This window comes from Sphaeramia orbicularis, chromosome 16 (genome assembly GCF_902148855.1).
Source record: "Sphaeramia orbicularis chromosome 16, fSphaOr1.1, whole genome shotgun sequence".
NCBI classification, from domain to species: domain Eukaryota; kingdom Metazoa; phylum Chordata; class Actinopteri; order Kurtiformes; family Apogonidae; genus Sphaeramia; species Sphaeramia orbicularis.
The window spans coordinates 33,655,037-33,675,455 of NC_043972.1; the positions used below are offsets into that span (position 1 = coordinate 33,655,037).

A 20,419-nucleotide genomic window follows, 5' to 3' on the forward strand; every position below is an offset into this window, starting at 1 on the left:
GAGAGGCTGAAAGTGGTGGAAAATTAATAAAGCTACTTTGTCTGATCTTTATAAATAACCGTCTAGACGTGTCTATCAACGTCCTTTCCGGCTTGCACATATTTAGGTGGTGCTGCCCAGTAGACTGAGTCTGAAACTGTGGCATCCCTCACATGTTTGGACACTGTGCTAACTTGCATTTTTCAAGCTGTGGCATATACTTCTTTTTTCTTTCCATTCACTACCTTTTAGGAGAAATGAATATAATTTAGCCACATTTCTGGATGCTCACTCTTGCTAACACCTCCTCCTCCTTCCTTCTCTCTGCCCTCAGACACACTTCTTGTCTCACAGGATTGCTCATCCAGACAGCATTTAGAGGCACACACAATGAATTTAAACACCCCCCCCCAGTCCGTGCATGCCACTCACTGGTCAAACTGTGGTACTACAGATTGTTGATGGGCTTTCATGCCCCAGTTCACTGCATTGAGTGAGACTCCAGTAGACTCTTGCAGGGAGATGCTGCTGATTGGTTTGACACAGTTAGATGGCCCCATTCCCAGCCAGCCGGGGGCCCTTTACCAAAGGCTTTTTGCTCTGAGGGGCTGAACTACAGAAGGAAAAGTGAAGAGAGAAATGGATCTTTGTCCTGCGGTCATTAAGGCAGATTTAAAACTTCTTAATCCATTTTTAGTTTTTTCTACCACAGCAGTTTTCTTCATGTTACATAAAAATTTAGTCTTAGGTTTTAGTTTTGTTAAAGTAAGTCATTAAAATAAAACAGCTACAAATGCAGCTGACTGGGAGATTTCATTTGCTTAGGATGAAAGAAAAAATACACTTTTTTTGTTCCCAGTGGGTAAATGCATTTTCTTAGGAACTCCTCACTGAGGAAAACATTCTCTTGCATCTCTATATGTGTTTTGGTTGGGCTTTTGAAGCTGTTTGACCCAAGAGGAAACCCTAAATCATAAATACTCCTACTAATGCTTGCGAAGCTACAAACATCAACACACCCATGAATATTTTTTTCTGACTCCAACTGTACAGCAGCAGCCACAGAAATATGGAACTCTGGTTTTCTGTTTGGTAACTCACAGTTTTATTTCAGTGTTTCTGTGTGTCCTACAGAGCATGACTGCACAGCTGACTGAAGTGCTACGGTGCAATGAAGGAAATGGAGTTGCCACCATGTTGAATTGTGTACCAGACAAAATACTAGACAAGTCTCATGCTTTCATTTTAGGAGGCACAAGCACATTAAACATTTATGCCAACAAACTTTGTTTGACTCTGAGGATTACAGAGGCTGAAGAGCTCTGATTTCACTCATAATTAAAGTAAGACTTTCCCTTCATAGATAGAGAACTTTATTTCCTTTACGTCTCTCAAAGCATTGTCTCATATTGTTATAGCAGCAGAGGAGCCCTATAACATAAAGAGTATAGATCAATTCACACAACTCTCATCACTTCTTGCTTCTGTATTCCCAACAACAACAAAAAAGCATTACAAGGGCAAAAATATACATATTAACGACACACATAACACTGTGGAGAACTGCAAAGCAATAAAGTGACATTCACCATAGTAACAGTTTGGCTAGAGTGCAAGAAAAACATGGATGTGATGCCCTGTAGCAGAGAAACTACTACCAAACACATCATATATTTACATGTAAGAGTAACATACAATACAAACTATCAGTAGATAGAAGGCAGACTGCAAATGCAAGTGAAACACTCAAATATTGCAAAGTGCTTCCTTACCATTGTGCGCACATTGACAAGATGCAACTATACAAACATGGACCCACATTTGTAAGCATGTGTATTGTGCAGACAAAGCTGATCATAACAATAAAAATGGGAAATTCTACAATATATACACGATGTCAAACACTTAGAAATAATTACGCAAGATCACAAAACGTACTCATTTAGTGTTGTACTCAATGCCTCCATTTCTTCCAGTTGAAATATATTTTTATTCATCAGCCCAAAATGCGTTTCTACACATACCTCAAGCATTAAACACAGATGCAAACCTTTTATTTGATGTAACACCGTTTAAAAGAGGTGAAGATGTTTTATTTCATGGCCTATGATGTAGCCTTTCCTGCGAATAGTGACACTTTCTTTTCAGGAGAATTTCAAGTACAAAAATGGAAAAAATAATTTTCAATGCCTTGTACAGTAACTTAACTAGAAACCTGAATTGTGGAGTATCAAAACACTACATGTACTCATATACATGTTGTAATGTACTGTGCAAACTATAGCACTACAACAGGAGTGATTCTGTCATCCTGGCTGTACCCTGCCCTGAAACAATTAAACACAAGAGGTTAAGTTGTGCTTTAAAGAACATTAATCCTGTAGCTTTGTTAAGGCTTGGAGGTGCTTGACTATACCTTATCTAACTTTTCATATAAATATTTTTTTTGGTGCAGACTGAGCTCATATCTAACTGTCCTTGTGTTACTTCTTTATCAGCATGAGTCCTGCTGACATCACACTATTGTATTATAGGGTGAGAAGCAAACTTTTGTACACTATAATCTTTGTCACACATAAATATATTTAAAATCAGTAGTGAGAATTTTAGTGTACCTGAAGCTGAGAGGGACTCGAATAGCATCTCCTCCATGTTTATTGTATCTACCCAAGACAACATGGCTCCCCTCCTCTGGGACCTATTCAGACTGACAGGACGGAGTCAGGCTTTTTGGGTCAAGCCACCATGCTCCAAAACCGGCTTTTCAAGCTTGACCTCAATACTTAAAACCCCAAATCCTAGAGCCTTTTAACACTGGGGGTAGCTCAGGGCTTGAGTCTTAACACTGAACATATGTTGATCCTCTTATGTGGTAATATGCATGAAGCTTGCACTTTAAATGTCAACAAACATTAAGTAAGTTAAGTTTGGCTCACATTGAAGGTACACTTAGATGCTGTTTGGTCAAATTTTTCAGAATTTGTAAAACACAATTACTTAGAGGATCTTCATAAAACACTGAATTTCATTTTTAAAAGGCATGCTATAAACATATATTAAAAAACTAAAATCCTCTTACAGGCATTAAGACACTGAATTGGCCTGTTCTAAACTGACCCTGTGACGTTAAGCTGCTCTTTTCATCATTTGAGTTAAATAAACTCTATATAATATCTATGTGCTTGAAACCTGTTATCTCTGTTGTACCCTGAATCTTCCTTAAATATTTCACTGCTTTTCTGGAGGAAGATCCACCATGGGAACTTTTTCTGTGGGAGATATGGGTATAGGTTCTTTACTCTCAGGTAAGCCCACGACCACTTCGTCTGGTGGCGGGGAGCTGGCAGATTTTTCAGATGCAGCAAATCCCTGAGCAATGTCATCAAAGGTCCGTCCTTTGGTCTCAGGCACTCGCAGATATGTAAAGATGAAGAAAATGATGAGGAGGACCATGAAGATAATGAAGACATAACTCTTACAAAGTTCCTGTAAACAGAACAGACAGATGTTTGTTATAAGAGAAACTCGCACAAACTGTATATGTGATGATTACAATTAGGTAACGTGTCCATACCGCTAGTTTCGGGAAACCCAGTCCCACCAGGAAATTGGCCGTCCAGTTGGAGAAACCAGCAATGGCCATAGCAGCAGGTCGGGGCCCCTGGGAGAAGAGCTCAGCTACGATGAACCATGGAATGGGACCTGGACCCATCTCAAAACTAGCAACAAAGCCAAACACCGCAATTATGGCCAGGTAGCTTAGAGACTTGTTGGTCTCCTGTTCAGATCAGAGAAGAAAAGGAAGAAGACAAAAATGTAATGAAGGTGAGACAAACAGACATTATCATGAGTAAAAAGCACATAGGGATACAGTCACAGTCACCTACCACAAGAGAAAGTGAGATGGTCATTATGAGGGCACAGACTGCCATTCCAGCCAAACCAACAAGATGTAATGTCCTTCGCCCCGCCCGTTCAACCAAGAAGAGCTGGTGTTCAAGAAGATAACTCATCAATTTATATTTTCAACAAATATGAATATCAATTAATATGAAGAAAGACAACACATTCAGTCAAACACTTACAGAGACAACTGTGAACACAGTGTTGACCACTCCAGCTCCTATTGTGGCGTAGATTGGCTGAGTTACACCAGCAGTTTTAAATATACCTGTAGAGTAGTAAAACACCTAGAAGTGGAGAGGGCAAAAACAGTTTTGTGATGGAATAGTATAGTATACTAGTGCAACATACATATATACATACATGTAATTCTAAAAATATATATATTTACAAACTGGGTTGTAAATGTTGCTGTTTAAAAAGAAAACATTACATTGAACATTGGACATTTATATTTTTTGGGCCATTTTTTAATTTCAGAAGGAAAATATTGTTGAAATTTCTGAAAAGTGTTCTGGTTTGATGATATACACATCCATGTTACTGTGGTGGTTTGGTCACATGTTTTGATGTAAACCCTTATGACTGACAATTTGAATCACTGTAACTGTAGTCTATTTTTTCTCTGTAACTATAATGGATTACATTTGCATTCATTTTGTGCTATTCTTATGTAAAACCATTATATAACTCGTTACTCCCCGACACTGATGCCACCAATTGCCAAATGTAAGCCTGTTAAGCTCCTTTTAGCTCTTTTGGTCTTTCCATAGACCTGAGGGACATGCTGAACCCTTCTACTACTACATTCCCCTGGGCTCAGTTAATTATTTACTTTTATATAAAGACAGCAAGACAAGTGGGGTCTCTACACACATTCAGTTGTGGGTGTAAAACAATGATGTGGAAAAAAATTAAAGGTTTAGCAGAGCTAAGAGAAACTGCTTTTTTATGTTTTCATATTTAGGACACGTAGTTATTTGATCTATATATTACAAACGGCATCACTGTTAAATAAGAGCAGCTTTAACTTTTGTTTGTGTGAATAGTTTAATGATTTAAATATACACAAGCTGCGTAATCATTCTTGCTGCTTTGCTTGTGAGTGATACAGGTCATCACTGTTAATGTGTCTGTTCAATCGATGTTGCTTTTGGCCTCTGGCTGTGGTAGCTTCACTGTCACTGTCAGGTCAGACAGAAACCACTAATACGTTTCGTTAGCCTGGTTACATGACCTTATTAACAAAATATCTATTAAATACCACTGTGCTTCTCATCTTTCAGTGACCCTGAGAGGCTCAAATCATTCCACTCAATCTAACATTGCCTGGAGTCACGAAGTATCTGCTATCATGTGCCTGTCAGACACATTTTTCATCATTTACTGCCTATAAAGATATGTGTCTGAGAACATACTGAAGAAATGGATGGCTGCTCACTCTACTTCATGTAGAGTAACATTTGATAATTATAACCCTAACCTTTTTATAACTGTGCACAGTTACAGGATGTGATGCAACTTGTACTCACAGCGTTGATGCCAGACAGCTGCTGAGAGAGCTGCAGAACAATGGCAATAATGATTGGTTGACGGTACTTTGGAGAGCGGAAGAGTTCAAGGATGGTCACTTTCTTTTCCATGGCCATTTTCATGCCTTCTTCTTTCATCTCCTGAATATCTTCACTCACGTCCTCATGACCACGCAGACGCACAAGTGCTACAAGGAGACAAAAGGATGCAGTAATAGGGGGGAAGTGAGTACATTTTATGTGAGTATAATGTCAGTGTTTGTTGTCTTGAAACATCATGTTAAATGTTAAAATATGAATACATCAGAAGGCCAACTCATCTACAGGACATGCATCATTCCACTGGTCATTAATAATGCATAAGTCATTCTACTTTTAGTCTCATTAAAACCTCTTACTGCCATCTTAGGCTGAGGGTAAACAGAGGTCTGTCTACAAACTGACCTTTCCTCGCTTCCTCCTCCTGGTTGAGGACAATGAGGAGGTAGCGGGGGCTCTCGGGGCAGAAGGGCAGCATGATGCTCTGCAGCACAGCAGGCAAGATGGTCAGAGCCAGCAGAAGAGGCCACAGTTCAGAGGACCCCAGCAGGAACTCCAGACCAAAGATCTAAACCACAGGCAAAACATACAAAATGATTTATTTTAGTTGTGGATGATTCTACTTACATATTACATCTAATAACCTTGAACTTATCACTACTTTATACCTGTGCCACCAGGATGCCAATGACAACACCCAGCTGATGCAGAGTGCCAAACGCTCCTCGAACAGCGGTGGGAGAGACCTCTCCAACATACATGGGAGTGAGTCCCGTGCACAAACCACAAAACACACCGATAATCAAGCGCCCAATGATGACCATCTCAAACGATCGACTCAGGCTGGACAGTCCCATAAGACCTCCACCCACCAGAGCTAGGACATTATTTAATAACATGGATTTTCGCCTGTTGACATGAAAAGACCATGGATGGACAGAATTAGTGAAGGAAGGATACAAAATGCAAAAGGAAGACAAATCTAAATTGCTGCCTTGGCCAATGAACTTTGGTTACAATTCTGAAAAAACATTGTTGATTTTCTGTCTACTATCATGCAGTAAATTGGATATATTCTATATCCACACCTGCCAAATTTGTTGACTATGGCTCCAACAGAGAAGGACCCTATCATGCCTCCCACACTGAATACAGCCACTGCAAAGCTCCACACCATGGTGATGGATTCAGGGCTGAAGGGCTCTCCATATCGCTCCATAGACACGTTGGAGAAGAATGTTCGCAGTTTCTGTAGGAATGGGATAGAAAGTTTCTGTTAGCTCTTGCAGTGTATTTAAGTGTCTGACACATCCACATGGGGGCAGTATAGCTCTTAGTGTTCCCATAAGCAAGATGAGACTGGTTACTTTGATGTGTAGTCACTACAGATAACAGAATACATAACTTCAGTGCAGTTTGCAGTATCTTACATTAAATCAGTAAGGGTAAGCGATACATTTTTAATGCACTTGGACTACGTCAACAGTATCATGGCTGGTAACAGTGAATGAAGGAGGGAACCATGGAGTCACTTGTGTCACAGTTGAACATGTTGTTTTCACTTGCTTTCTCAAGCGTATTGTGTTCGCCTCCTCTTCATCACAACACAAAATGGGTGAACAAGATAAAACATGAATAACAATAGCTTACATATTCCGTTCAATCAAATTTGTAACTTGTCTCAACACCAACTTTTTGCGTCATGCATTGACATGTAGGCCACACTGTGTGCACAGTCCACAGCAGATGTGGTTTTTGAGGTCATGGGAAATGTGTGATTTATTTTAACTTTAAATGTCAAAATAAATAATACAGTAATCCTTGTAAACAAGCTATTGACTTTAACACTGTAACTTTATCAGTTAGGTCCAATTTAAGTTGTGTTTTACTATTATGTATCGAAATAACTCTTTTAAAGCTGTTAAATGAGGGCAGACAAAATAAAAAATAAAAAATAAAAACCTCATGACCACAGCTCATATTAAGCTCACAGTGGTGCAAGAAACATGAAGCTTTAAAGGATTAAGGTACTACTATACACACATATACAGAAGCACACATACCTCCTCAGGTGCATTGATGACCCCAGTGTTGTAACCAAACTGCAGCGAGCCAATGACAGCTGTTGAAACACAGTAGAGAAGGTACAACGTCACCTTCTTCTTTGGCTGTTGAGAGAGAAAAAGACAGAGATACAAACAAAATTACAACAGTGATGGACTGCATGGGGTTGATGTACAATCATCCCCTCAGTCTGAATGGAGGACATGGCCTGTTCCTGGCTCTACAAAGATCTTGTTGTTTACACTGACGCTGGTAATTACACACAATAAGCCTTTCTACATCTGCTGTTCCTTGTTGTTTTCAGCTTTATGCATTAGCAGCTGCAGGCTCGCAGCACTGCTGTGAAAGCTAGGTGTTACAACATTGCCAGAGTTCTGTGATTTACTGCTCTAAGGTATTTCTCAGTTAAGTAGCTAAAGATATCCTGAGAGAAACAGACTGAATCCTATTGTGAATGTTTTTTTCCTGCTGGGTTTGTTAATAAAGTGGGCTTAGTTCATAATAAGTGGCTAATACACCTAACATTAATCCCTTACATGGCAAGTCTTACATGGAAGTGAATTTTGCAATGGTTAAACCAAACAGAAGTGAGCACTGAAACTGGTTCAAATGACATTTAGATTCTAGTTCGAATGAATTACTGTGATACATTGGCTTCTGAGATCTTCTTTAAAGTTATTATTTACATCCAGAGTTTAGCTTTTCACTCATCTTTCTGGACTGCCTATTTTTTTCATAACTTATATCATTATCTAAACACAAATATAAATTCCTTAAATAAATATGCATGTTCAGAAATTCACACATCAAAAACTAAATGTGAAATCGAACACAACCTAATTTTTTAACTTATAAAGTAGTTACAATATTAAAAAGGAAGTAATGAACTAGTTTGGAGGGAAAAAAGCCTGGATTGATAACAGAGAATATTTTACTACAATGAGATAATGATAGCTGTTATCAAACTTCCAGGTCGCAGTATGTTTCTCACAGGGACACCGTGGCCTTGTGTTTAATGTGGACTTAAACAAACTGAAATTATTAGTGTCATGTAGAATTTGCAGAATGTGCAAAACAGAGAGTACATTAAGTATCACACATACAGAAATGTGACACACTGTTGGAAAAAAAATTAACAAAGGGTCTTCGTAAGGTGCTGTGTCCCCAGAACAGCTTTGACTCTAGCAGCCTGTGAACTGTGATGGATGATGGATGAACAATGGAATCTCCCGTAGGAGTTCAGCTGAGTTGAGATGGGGTGACTGTGAAGGCCAGTGCATATGATTCATGTGATCTTGATCGAACCGTTCAGTGAGCGTTTGAGTCCTATGGATGTGAATATTGACATCCTGGGACAAACACCTCCCATCATGTCTTTAATTTGCCACCTGCCTGCATGCTAATTCTGTAATTCTGTTCATGAATGACTATGGAAATAATACATAAAATAGTTTAGTTACATGCAAGTACTACTGACTTTTGCCTCTCTGTGTTGTACAACAATGCCTCAAAGATTACGAGAAACTGGATGTGAGCTTGTGGGCTTGTGGTTTTGTGAGTCAGAAAGAAAATCAAAAGCAGGAATATCAGTTGTATCTGCAGAGACGCACCGCTGTTGAGTAACATATAGATGAGTGTATTACACATCTAAATCCTCTTCTTTTGTTTCTAACCAGGGTGTAGGCACCTAAAAAGGAGCATTATGTGTGTTACAACCACAATATAACTGGCTCAGAGGTTGTATAGACATGTTGTAAGGGCTTGTGGTTGCACAGACCGGTATTCATTCTTGTGCATTTGTGTGTTATTGTAAGTGTGTGTATTGTGCAAAATACTTGGCCAACAAGCCCAAAACATGTCTCAATATCTAAGAGTAAAGTGTGCAAATGCATCATAGTTTATGTCAAAAGACACAGTACAATTCTGATGCTAATTTCTGAAATGTTCTTCCATTAATTAGTCATTTCAAGTCATTCTTTTTTAAAAACAATTATAACTGTTACTCTTGATGACTTTGTGTTGCCTACATGTACAGAAAATATTACTACAAATAGAAGATAGAAACTTCATCTTCTACATTCATGTCATCTTGTGATCCTTCTCTTTTATTCAATTTCTTTCCCACCTGTATCCTGTTAGGTTTTTTTATATTGAATTTGAGCTGTCATGTATCTTTTCATTATAAATTCCAACTTTGCATAAATGTCTCTGTATGGGTGCATTTAACAGAAGACTTTTGATCAATGGGATGCTCATTTTATGCAAACATTTAGTCTTGTTTCATCACCCACAAATAATTACTATGTGCTGGTTTTTGTGGGTGGTTTCACCAGCACAGTTGATTTGAAAATTAAATGAGGCAACTGCCTGCAACAAGTTTCAAAACTAAAACCACAAGGAAGGCTTGCAACATCTGTTTCAATACAGGGTCAGCGATAGTAAGAGATTTATGATGATGGCAGAAATTTACTCTAGTTTTTCCTTAGTCTGTGGATGTCACATATGCAGATAGCAAAGAACCTTGAAGCAAATTTGTGCTATTAGGTTATGTAAATAAAACTGAAAACTTCACAGTTGAATCGAAAAAACTCATTATAGTGTGTCATGTTTTCCCTACAACTAGTTTCAGGTTCCCTTCTACTATAAGGTGCTACAATAAGGTAGTCGATCTTTGCTTCCATTTCTGTGCTGTAATCTCTCATTCCACCTTTCCACCCCTTTTGGCAGATAAAATCAATGTAACACACACATTCAAGTCCAAACCTGCCACCCATCAGCCCTGTTGCCCACTGTCTTACTCATAGTCACGTCCTGGAGTCCTCTCCTCTCACACTTGCCAGAAAGGAAAATTACTGTATTGCTCCTCTGTGACTTGTAAGTACATGACTTTTAAAGAGGTGTGCGCACAAAACAGGACGGAAATAAAACAAACAACAAGGGTGACACTTTTAGTTAGGAAACACTGAAGAATTCTAACAATCTGGATCTAAATGCAAAACCTAACTAAAATAAATGTCATATAGTTCAAAGTAAAAACAGAGCAAGAAAGGGAGTTATTAATTAAAAACACAGCAAACCATGTAGTTTTGATGAAAAGTCATAATTACCTTTTCATCCTCCATACGCTGCATCTTTGCTGTTTGTTGAGGAATACTGCAAAGGCACTTCAGGTGGCAAACTGAAAACTATTCAACCTCTTACTCCTTATGAACACACACCTCTTTACAGTCACTGGAAAAACCTGAAATAAACAAACATCAGAAAGTCATGAGACAACCTTGGATCAGCAACACTTTCATTGTAGCATTTCTGGAATAAATATCATGTTGGATATGACATAGTAGGTTAATTTATACAATAGCAGAATAAACTACACACCTAATGGTCTCAGATTATGTCGCACTGTGCGGCCCAGACAGCTCTAACACTCAGTGAACTCAGTAAACCCCTCCCTCTGCTTCTCCTTCCGTACAAACCCTCCTCTTCTGCTCCAAATATGAAATAAAAAGGGGAAAGTGATGTAACGCCAATGCTTCAAACTAAATTATTGTTTGCTGCAGGTGATGAGGATACAGTGATGTAATAATTCTCAAAAAATTGTAATTAAATTCAGTAATTATCTCTAATGATGTATCAGTAGCTCTTGACATTTAGTAAAATCGAAACTTTAAAAACTCAGTAAATTAAGCACCATGTTAATTAAAAATAAGAAAGAAATGTTTGATTACCGTTCTGTGGGACAGCCTTAAGTGAACCGTCTTGCTCAGATCTGTTTGCTTTGACAAATGTTAAGCCCTTGTTCCTATTTCAGTCATTTTAAAGAAGGTGGGACATGCTCGCAAACACATTTCAATATGATTCACACTTCAGTGGAATCGCCCCTGTGCGTAAAAGCGCGCAGGAGGAAGGCCCTCACTCATGTCTGTCGTAATGACGGTAATAGCAGCGGCGCAGATGTGCTGTGTTTCCGCTCAGTTGAAGAAGGGGGACGTGCTCGAATGAGCGTACAAAACGGACCGGAGATGGAGAACAAACGGTGCCGGTGAAAGGAGGCTCTGTGCTGCTGCTGGCCCCGTCGGTTGCTCACCGGGGGCGCGAGAACAAAAGCCAAAGTGCACGAAGCTCAGATACAAAGCCCGGTCATGCAGAAATCATGAGACCGACTCAGTGGGTGGCAAACAAACCGGGAGCCCTCCTAATACTTATGTATAATCTTCACAGCCCACTTAAATCCCAGTCTGGAATTTGACAAGTTCTCCAGAAAAATTAAAAACCCGGGGCCACTTTTAACCCTTTCATGCATGAATTATGAGAACCTTAGTCAATATTTTTTTCTTGAGTGATTTTATTCCTCTTTAAGCATCTTAAAAAAACAAACAAACAAACAAACAAACAATGCAACTGAGTTTCTTTTTAATGAACCTATTTTTGCATGGACTTACAAAAATGACCACTCAGATGGACAACATATGTTTAATTTTTGAAGCAAAAAAACATATATTTGAAACCCATCATCAGAAAGTGATATACTGTGTGAAAACTCTGAAAAAAAAAAATAAAATAAAAATAATAATAATAATAATAATAATGCAGCTAATCTGATGTTTTCTCACATTTTAACATACTCTAATACTAGTTATTATTCACTTCATGGAGATATGCAACAAAAAAAAAAAAAAAAAACCTTTTTGTTTAAGAAAACTGTTAATTACAGTCTAATAACAATTAGTAATTGATTTACTCTCAAACATGTTACTGCAAATCAGGTTTATCAAGAACAGTATGAATAATAATAGTATGAACTGCAGTGTGGTGCATAAATGTTGACTGTGTTGGCTGATATGGAACTAAAACAACAAAACCCATGATTATGTAAGAGAACAGCTATAGAATAACTGTCCACTGTAGTGACCACTATGCATGAAAGGGTTAAATCCACTTTATGCGAAGCAAGTGGTTTTATATTTCTATTGATTTTTTTTTTTTTGTCGCTCATTTGGTGACTATTTTAACACAATTTCCACTGTGAGTTTTAATAACAGTACACAGTCTGAGAAAAGTTGACTATTATGTGCCTGATGCCTTTGGAGGCCATTATGAAGCTGTCATTATGCACGGTATCAGACTGTATCACACTCGTGCAGGGCAGGAAAAGAGTCACTGTGATGCAAACAGGAAAGAGTGAAGAAATGTGTTTCTTAGAGATGTTCAAACCGCAGAGCTTTGACCCTAAAACAAGCCATTTCTGATCCTGAGGGCATATAGCATTTGAAGACTGTATAGACTGTGCCTAAGATCGATCGATCGATCGATCGATCAATCAATCAATCAATCAATCAATCAATCAATCAATCAATCAATCAAATTTTATTTATATAGCGCCAAATCATAACAAAAGTTTTTTCATGACACTTTACATACAGAGCTGGTGAAAACCAGACTTAAAGCCAATTTATAGAAACCCAACAGAACCCTCCAGGAGCAAACACTCCTGATCAAGATCAAGTGATATACAGGAGAAAACCTCAAATGAAACGATCTACGCTATCTACTGGGAATGTTTCTATGTTTTGCTCAAATATTGCATCAGGACTGCTGCATGTGATTCACCAGTCTTTTAATACCTACAACTGTGAGACTAAAACTGACCGGAAATCTGCAAGAATGACCCATAAGAAAAGGGCGTTTTCTAGCCACTGTGGGTGTCTTTCTTCCTCTTTCCGTGGAAAGTAGTAAACTGAAGAATTCTACTTCTTTAATTCGAATTTTGAATAAAGAATAAGCACTAAGCAAAAGGAGAAATAAAGAAACTGACTCACAGAGAGGACGTGCAAATGTCCATGTCCAATGCCTCTGATGTTCGTGTCCTATCTGTTCAAACTCCCTGCATCCTATCTGTATCCTCTGACACCGTTGCCACAGAAACGCAACCTGCAGCAGTTTCTCCACTAATATGATTTGAGAGAGAGAGAGAGAGAAATAATCAAATTAGAAGACATTTGCAAAGAGGGAAGGAAATAGGAATAATGGGAGAGATCATTACAAACCAGATACTGTAGCTTTCAGTGACAATTTTAAGTCTCAATCTGTTTGTATTTTAAAGGCACAACACACCACATCCATTACATAATCTAAAAATCACTATATACTACATATAGAGGCTAATTTAAATGACTCCAGTTACTGAGTGACTATGCACTACAACATTTTATGTACATTTCACTTTATTTTAACATGCAATTTACAGTTGTTTTTCCTTTTTTTGTGTGTGGTTTTGAGCAATTGAAGTAGGCATTTGTTGTGATAATTTAGTCGGTGTAGGGTTAGGTTAAGGTAGGTTAAGGTGACTTCTTTACAGGTGGTTGAAATTAGGTTTTTATCCAAACAATCATGCAACAGCGCCATCTTGTGTCCATGAGGCGCCATTCACCCACGTGTTGCTGAGATATTCATCCCTATTCTATGTCTTTCAGTTTTATTTATCTATTTGGCTATTTTTTCCTCAGTTGAGATTGTAGTTTCTGTTTTCCCCTTTCAGTAATACTAACATCAATATTAGTATGAAGATAAGCTCAGAGAAGAATTTATTTGGTCTACAATCCAGTATCACACCCATTTGGACGTGTCAGGACATATTGTAGCAGAGTGTTCAGAGATGTCAGCAGAGGCAGAGGATGTGGTTAGCTACAGAGAATCAAAGGAAGATAACTGCTGTGGTGAGAAGACAGAAGTGTCAGCGCAGTGCTAGACTGCAACAGAATGTGATCTTTACTTCAAGACTGACTGTCAGATATTCAGGGTTAAGAACACCCATAAAAATAGGAAGTAGATGAAATGAAACCATGATAAAAGAGTCTTTTATCTGACCTAAATGTGATAAATATATATATATAAAAAAAAGCTAGAGGAAGTATAACTGGGGGCAACAGGAAAAGGTGAGTGACAACCCTCAAAGTCATGAACACAACATGTTTGAAGAGTAAAACCGAATCAAAAAATTATAGTAGACTAAAAGTTAATTAAAAAAGCCTTGATATCTAAAGAAGCCATATGAAAAGAGGTACAAAACTGTTTAAAGATTAACATTTGCATATGTAGTAATCCCACTGATATTGTAAAGCTGCTGTTTTTTTCTTTTAATACCATATTTGCACAACATCCATCTGAGAGAACAGGGTACATCAGGTGGATTACCTAGAACCTCCACACTACAACCACTGACAAAAACAAAAATGTTCAAGTGAAGGTGTAGCAAATGTTTGACTAATTTTAATTTATCAAAACAACACACTGAAATAATAAAAAAGGGTGTATGGCAGTGGTTCCCAGTGGACTTTTTTTTGCTAAAATTAATTTGTTTTTGATCATGTAATAGTTTGCTATACTATGTTGCAAATAAAGGTTGATTTTAGACATCATTTAGTCTATGTAATGTATATTATTATGGACGGAGGCAGAAAAGCCAGGTGTAGATTACTGCACAAAATGAGATTTTTTTTTTCCTTGGTCAGGATATGTACAGTCAGTCCAGCTTGGATTTACAAGGCTGACAATTAATACTGAAAAAACAATAACTCAAACTATAAATTATGAAAGAGCTGCAGCATCTGACACTGAACACAATGAACATTTGAAAGATAAACAGTACCACAGTACTTCAGTTTCAGCTTCACCGTTTGTCATGTCTTTTATGTATTGTGATTGTTTCTGTCAACTCACCATGTATTTTTTATTAGTAAGTTTTTTTTATTATTATTTTTTTTATCAATTACTAGAAATTTCAGGTGACCCCATTTGAATTCCAGGTGACTCCAAGTGGGGTCCTGACCCCAAGGTTGAAAAACACTGGTGTATGGCAACCCCTACATGATTCATTTTGAGAGCAGTTAATGGTCACTCTATTTTCATGCATTATGTAAAAACAGGACCAAACAGGACTCTTTTACTTTTACATTTTTGTTCTGGTCTATCCGTGCTCAGCCAGTCTTCTTAAGTATGTGTGAGCTTGTGGGTTTGCATATATATGTGTGTGTGTGTGTGTGTGTGTGTGCGGGTGAGTGGGTGGGTGTGGGTGGTACTGATTTTTAAACTGATATGTAAAGCACTTTGTGCTACAGTTTTTAATGTATGAAAAGTGCTATATAAATAAAGATTATTATTATTATTATTTATTTGTTTAATAGCAGATGCTGCTTCTCCATGAACAAGTTGTTGAAAAGCTAAAAAAAAACTACACAAACACAACAAAAAACATGAATCAGACACCTGGCATTCAATAATGCCAGATGTTCTATTAATACATTTGAAATATCTGTGGTGTAAATCTTTGGTACAGGTACTTGTTTTGGGGGGATTCTTGAGTTACATCAAACATGATCTAGACCAAGAGAAATGACTGTAAGTGTACCACACTGGCATGGACCTGCCGACCCACACACAGACCATCTCTTACCACCTGAATTAGGTTGTAGGTTTGTTGACAGTGAGTCGGCTTGGATTCTGGTTTGGGAACATAAATAATCAACTGCACTTAGCAGGTTGACTTTGTCTTAACATTTGTTTGGCCAGTCAACACTCACATTTGGTTAGGCTGAGCTCACTTCTACCCACAGCCACCGATGGTCTAGATCAGGGGTGTCAAACTCATTTTCATTCAGGGGCCACATTAAGCCAAATTTGATCCGAAGTGGGCTGGACCAGTAAAATAATAAAATAATAATATATAAATAATGTCAGCTCCAAACTTTTTTCTATGTTTTAGAGCAAAAAAAGTAAAATTATTTGATTAAAATGTTTACATCTACCAACTATTCTTTAAAACAATGTGAATAACATGAACAAACTGAAATTTCTTAAGAAAACTAAGTGCAATTTTAAAAATATGTCTGAGTTTATTATTTTAACATGTAAATTACATCTGACAGATCACAGTGGATCCACAAATACACAAAGCATTTAAAAACAGGCAGAATATTGTTAAAATTACACTTCAGACATTTCAAAATGTTTATATTTGTTGAGGTTATTCGTGTTTTTCTGAAATGTTAGTTTGTTTTAGTGTAAATAAAGTAAAATGACATGAAAATTATTACATTTACAAAGAGAAAAATTTGGAGTTGTGAGTATTTATGGGTTATTATGATGGTATTTTACTGATCTGACCCACTTGAGATTAAATTGGTCTGTATGTGGAAGCTGAACTAAAATGATTAATATCTTCATTGTAATTTTTGCATTTTACAGATTCATTTTAGGGGCCAGACTGGACCCTTTGGAGGGCTGGATTTGGCCCCCGGGCCGCATGTTTGACACCTGTGGTCTAGATTGTACCACATTACCAGCAGTTTTCAACATCCTAACAGGATATCCAGTGGGTTAAGTCTGACTGGGGTTTCAGATTTGAATCAGCTCAGTAAAGCTGTGAAAATGTGGTTGCAACACTGTGTGTCAATAGTCCACTTGTCACACACCTGTGCAATTTGGCATGAGTAAAATTACAGATGTGTGTATTACTGGTAGTAGACTTAATTTAACGTTCTGCTCAACTGCGCCATCGTGTGGTAAAAAGAAGAAACTACAAAAAAGTTCACCTGACTTCATCACTGCTGCCCCCCCATGGAAAAAAAAACCTTTGTTGTAGTCACCGTCAGTCTAAACAGAAGACTGGCCCAGGGGGTGTTTTAGAGAAATAAGCACTTTTGGAGATTGTGTATACTGTCATCTGAGGTGTATACTTTAGTCTAGAACACGTCAATGATGCTTTGATGAAAGGAGGATGTGCTGTTAAGAAAGCTGAAGGCAATATTGGGTAATCAAATGGCACTACAGGTTTCTGCAAGTTAATTTGATAACTGACATCAAAGAAAGAGACCATTTCCCTCCAAAATAAGTTACATAACAAGCGGAAGACCAAAGGACATAGGCATAAAACTCCAGAGAGAAAAATAAGCCAGAAAACTTTGTGCTACAGAAACTTTTCTACAAAAATAGCTTCAGTCTCTAAAACATTTGATACCTTTTCAGAGTATTTCAGATGGAGTTTGAATATTTAATATGCTAGTAAATGTAATGTGACATTCTTCTATTCAGTGTTTGTCAAATGTTTGGTCTATTATTAATGTCCACAGCCAATAAAAGAGCTTGACCACATTTGATTCCCCTGGAGACATAGTTTAATCACGTTTGTTAGCTTTCAAACAAAAGTAGCTTTTGTAGATTACAAAGGTTTACAAAGTCTAGTTTGATAAAACACCAGTAATCAGAGCACTGGGAGGGAAAAAAACATGTCATTTGAATTAAATATTTTTTATTTATTGAATGGCCAATGCTGAGGAGTAGTTTACAACACCTGAAACAAATTTTGACCTTTAACATGTAGGTAAAAAGTTGTGCGTGTTTCTAGTTTAAGATAAACAGTAACATTGGTAATCATGATGTGATAGATGTCTGAAGATGTCCTTAGGCACACAACAGAGGAAAAGGTCCAAGTGACGGGAGTGTCTTGAACTGGACTGTCCTGGTCAGTAACAGTTGGTGATTTCAGATCTTTCCTGGGAAGCTTCCATTTTCTATCTGCTCGTCCCATTTGCCAACCTGAAAGACACAGGTCAAATTAGCGCCATCTGATCCAACAGACTGCTCTGCTCAAATGGTAGCAGAACCATTCATTTAAAAAGATAGATTTTAGTACATGAAAAGGACATGTTAAATTACACAGAAAAGGAAATTATTTTTTTGGGAAACTACATAAAGGAGTGTGAGAAGACCTGCTACCAGCATTAGGTATGTGTAGGGAGAACCACTCAAAGAAACCTAATTTTAAAAAGCAGCCTTAGTGATCAAACAGTATTTGGAAGATTGATCAAAACTTACCCAGCCTGTGGGGCAGAGGCTTTTGTAGACCCTCTGGTAATATTCACAAGGGGCCACATCTTGGTCTCTGTCCGACAGGGCCTTATTGCACCTGTGGAAGTCTAGTGCCAAATACAAAATAGTTCAAGGTCATTGTACACAATACCAACATAAGAAAGACCAGCCAGCGAAGGACAAAAATGCATTGAGCCATTCAAATTACATATTAAAAGTTTTTTTTTTTTTTTAAATTCAACCTTTATTTAACCAGAAAAGTCTGAGATTAAAAATCCCTTTTACAAGAGTGTTTTGGCCAAGACAGGCAGCAGCATAAATGACCTGTCACTTACAATCAGTGTCAAACCAAACATAAAATCAAAATAAGTGTTAAAAAAAAAAAAAAAGATATTCAAAAGGTAGATATAACACTTGTTGTGTCCATTAAGATGGACCAACTATTATACTAAAAAAGTGACAAAATAGGATGCAACAAGATTTTAGAAGACAAGAAAATGAAAGTGTTCTTTATCCATTTTAAGGGGCATCTTTTCACATCAAAATGACAAAGTACCAATATTTCCACAGATTACCCAGTTTGAGAGACAAATCATTGTACTGTATTAATATGTTGTACACAGCTGTATGTGAGATTAAATTATTAGAAGCAGAATGCTCCAGCTGTTACGTAGTAAAAGAATTTAAAGGCATTTTCACTATATTTTGACACCTTGTAAATTACGTAATGAATCAATTAAACAAAAAAATAACTGGCATATTAGGCCTAATCGTTATTTGGTGACTTGTCAGTATTATATGACAGCATATTTATGGATGTTTAAGGAGTCGGGCAACACAGAATTCCCAAACGCGGTGCCTGTCCTTCTCCACAGGTTTACATGAAGTAAACATTGTATGATCACAGTATGTAGTATAAGCTTGTCCTTACCCAGGTAATTCTGGAAACAGTTGCGGGTCTGGTTGGTGTTTGGGAATCTAGCGTCAAACGGAGCAGTCCTGTAGCTCTGAATCTTCTCCTCAATACTCTCAGCCATTTTAAACTTTATACGCCTCTGCTAGATCTTTAAAAAAAAAAACAAAACAGGCAGTGTATTAATTCATGGTTTAATTTCATACCGACTGTTGCATATCATTTACTGTCTCACTTTAACCTCAGCAATAACACCAACTGGCTAAGCTACATCTAGCATTACGTACCAGTGTCAATAGGTTTGTTTAGCGATAACTTTATTTCTACACGAGGTGAGAGCTATCAGATAAAAATGTCATAATTTATCTAACTAACACCTAACAGAGTACTGACGGAGAAATATAAATACAGTATGGCTCTGAGCCCAGTTAGCATAGTAAACATATCTTAGCAATATCCTGCTACCAGTTGGTTAGCGCAGCCCGTTAGCTAGTTGCTAACGCATTCTTCACAAAGTCTGATAAAGAGATAATATATCTGAAAGCACTTTATTGTTCCCTGTGTTCTAATCGACAACATATGAAAAATCTAAGTAAATAATATACTTCAAATTGGACAAATGAAAAGAAATTGTTGAATACCGGGGGCTAACCTTGGAACGATACTGGTTGTGTCCTCTCCGGAAAGATGTCCTTCTCGCGCAAGGGATGCTGGGATGGCGGATGGTGGTCATGTGTCTACATTTATCCCCCTGTCAACAGAGTTTTATAGCCTATAGCCAACCATTATGTCGTCCTGCTGGTTTATTTGTGAATTCGGTTTTGCATTTTTGTACTCATCTACTGTTTAGTTTGTTAGTTTACAAGCTAGTTAGTGTATGATCTGTACAAGAAGTAAATAAGTTTGTGACAACACATTAATATCCAAATCAGAACAAGTAGGCCTATTGATGAACTAAAGAGCATTTAAAAAACATTCAGTATACCAATTACCGGATAATATGTCCATATTATTAATGTTTCATCCTGTTATTTGTAATTGGTTTATTCATTAGAAATTGGCTACTATCAAGGGCATTCAGCATACTCCCAATCTTTCTTCTGGTGTCGTGATAAACACAAAT

At 37.5% G+C, this 20,419-nt stretch overlaps 2 protein-coding genes across 5 annotated transcripts; both read right to left on the minus strand.

The window, feature by feature from the left end:
* Nucleotides 1-1,205: 1,205 nt before the first annotated feature.
* slc2a3b (solute carrier family 2 member 3b) lies at nt 1,206-13,355 on the minus strand. Of its 3 annotated transcripts, none has more exons than XM_030157911.1 (11): nt 10,896-11,002; nt 10,625-10,758; nt 7,517-7,621; nt 6,542-6,702; nt 6,122-6,362; nt 5,859-6,021; nt 5,415-5,602; nt 4,065-4,169; nt 3,867-3,968; nt 3,554-3,757; nt 1,206-3,465 (listed from the first exon to the last, which is right to left on the minus strand). In XM_030157911.1, the coding sequence occupies exons 2-11, from the start codon at nt 10,646-10,648 to the stop codon at nt 3,208-3,210; spliced, it is 1,551 nt and encodes a 516-aa protein (XP_030013771.1). In that variant the 5' UTR covers nt 10,649-10,758; nt 10,896-11,002; the 3' UTR covers nt 1,206-3,207. The 3 variants fall into 3 exon arrangements, with proteins under 3 accessions (XP_030013771.1, XP_030013770.1, XP_030013769.1); XM_030157910.1 differs by lacking the exon at nt 10,896-11,002 and adding an exon at nt 13,337-13,355 and having other exon boundaries at nt 3,208-3,465; XM_030157909.1 differs by lacking the exon at nt 10,896-11,002 and adding an exon at nt 11,246-11,423 and having other exon boundaries at nt 3,208-3,465.
* Nucleotides 13,356-17,675: 4,320 nt separating this feature from the next.
* On the minus strand, nt 17,676-20,060 carry cox6b2 (cytochrome c oxidase subunit 6B2). Of its 2 annotated transcripts, none has more exons than XM_030157947.1 (4): nt 19,949-20,060; nt 19,315-19,447; nt 18,390-18,490; nt 17,676-18,110 (listed from the first exon to the last, which is right to left on the minus strand). In XM_030157947.1, exons 2-4 carry the CDS (start codon nt 19,418-19,420, stop codon nt 18,057-18,059), a joined length of 261 nt encoding a protein of 86 aa, XP_030013807.1. In that variant the 5' UTR covers nt 19,421-19,447; nt 19,949-20,060; the 3' UTR covers nt 17,676-18,056. The 2 variants fall into 2 exon arrangements, with proteins under 2 accessions (XP_030013807.1, XP_030013809.1); XM_030157949.1 differs by having other exon boundaries at nt 19,938-20,008.
* Between the last annotated feature and the right edge of the window lie 359 nt (nt 20,061-20,419).

What these genes read in the sequence shown, in the direction of transcription:
- cox6b2 (XM_030157947.1), bottom strand. Translation starts at nt 19,420, where the DNA reads ATGGCTGAGAGTATTGAGGAGAAGATTCAGAGCTACAGGACTGCTCCG. An exon ending in CTGTTTCCAGAATTACCTGG is followed by an intron (nt 18,491 to 19,314) that starts GTAAGGACAAGC and finishes ATTTGGCACTAG; the next exon opens with ACTTCCACAGGTGCAATAAG. An exon ending in GCCTCTGCCCCACAGGCTGG is followed by an intron (nt 18,111 to 18,389) that starts GTAAGTTTTGAT and finishes TGTGTCTTTCAG; the next exon opens with GTTGGCAAATGGGACGAGCA.
- slc2a3b (XM_030157911.1), bottom strand. Translation starts at nt 10,648, where the DNA reads ATGCAGCGTATGGAGGATGAAAAG. An exon ending in TCATCAATGCACCTGAGGAG is followed by an intron (nt 6,703 to 7,516) that starts GTATGTGTGCTT and finishes CCATTCCTACAG; the next exon opens with AAACTGCGAACATTCTTCTC. An exon ending in GGAGGAGGAAGCGAGGAAAG is followed by an intron (nt 5,603 to 5,858) that starts GTCAGTTTGTAG and finishes GTCTCCTTGTAG; the next exon opens with CACTTGTGCGTCTGCGTGGT.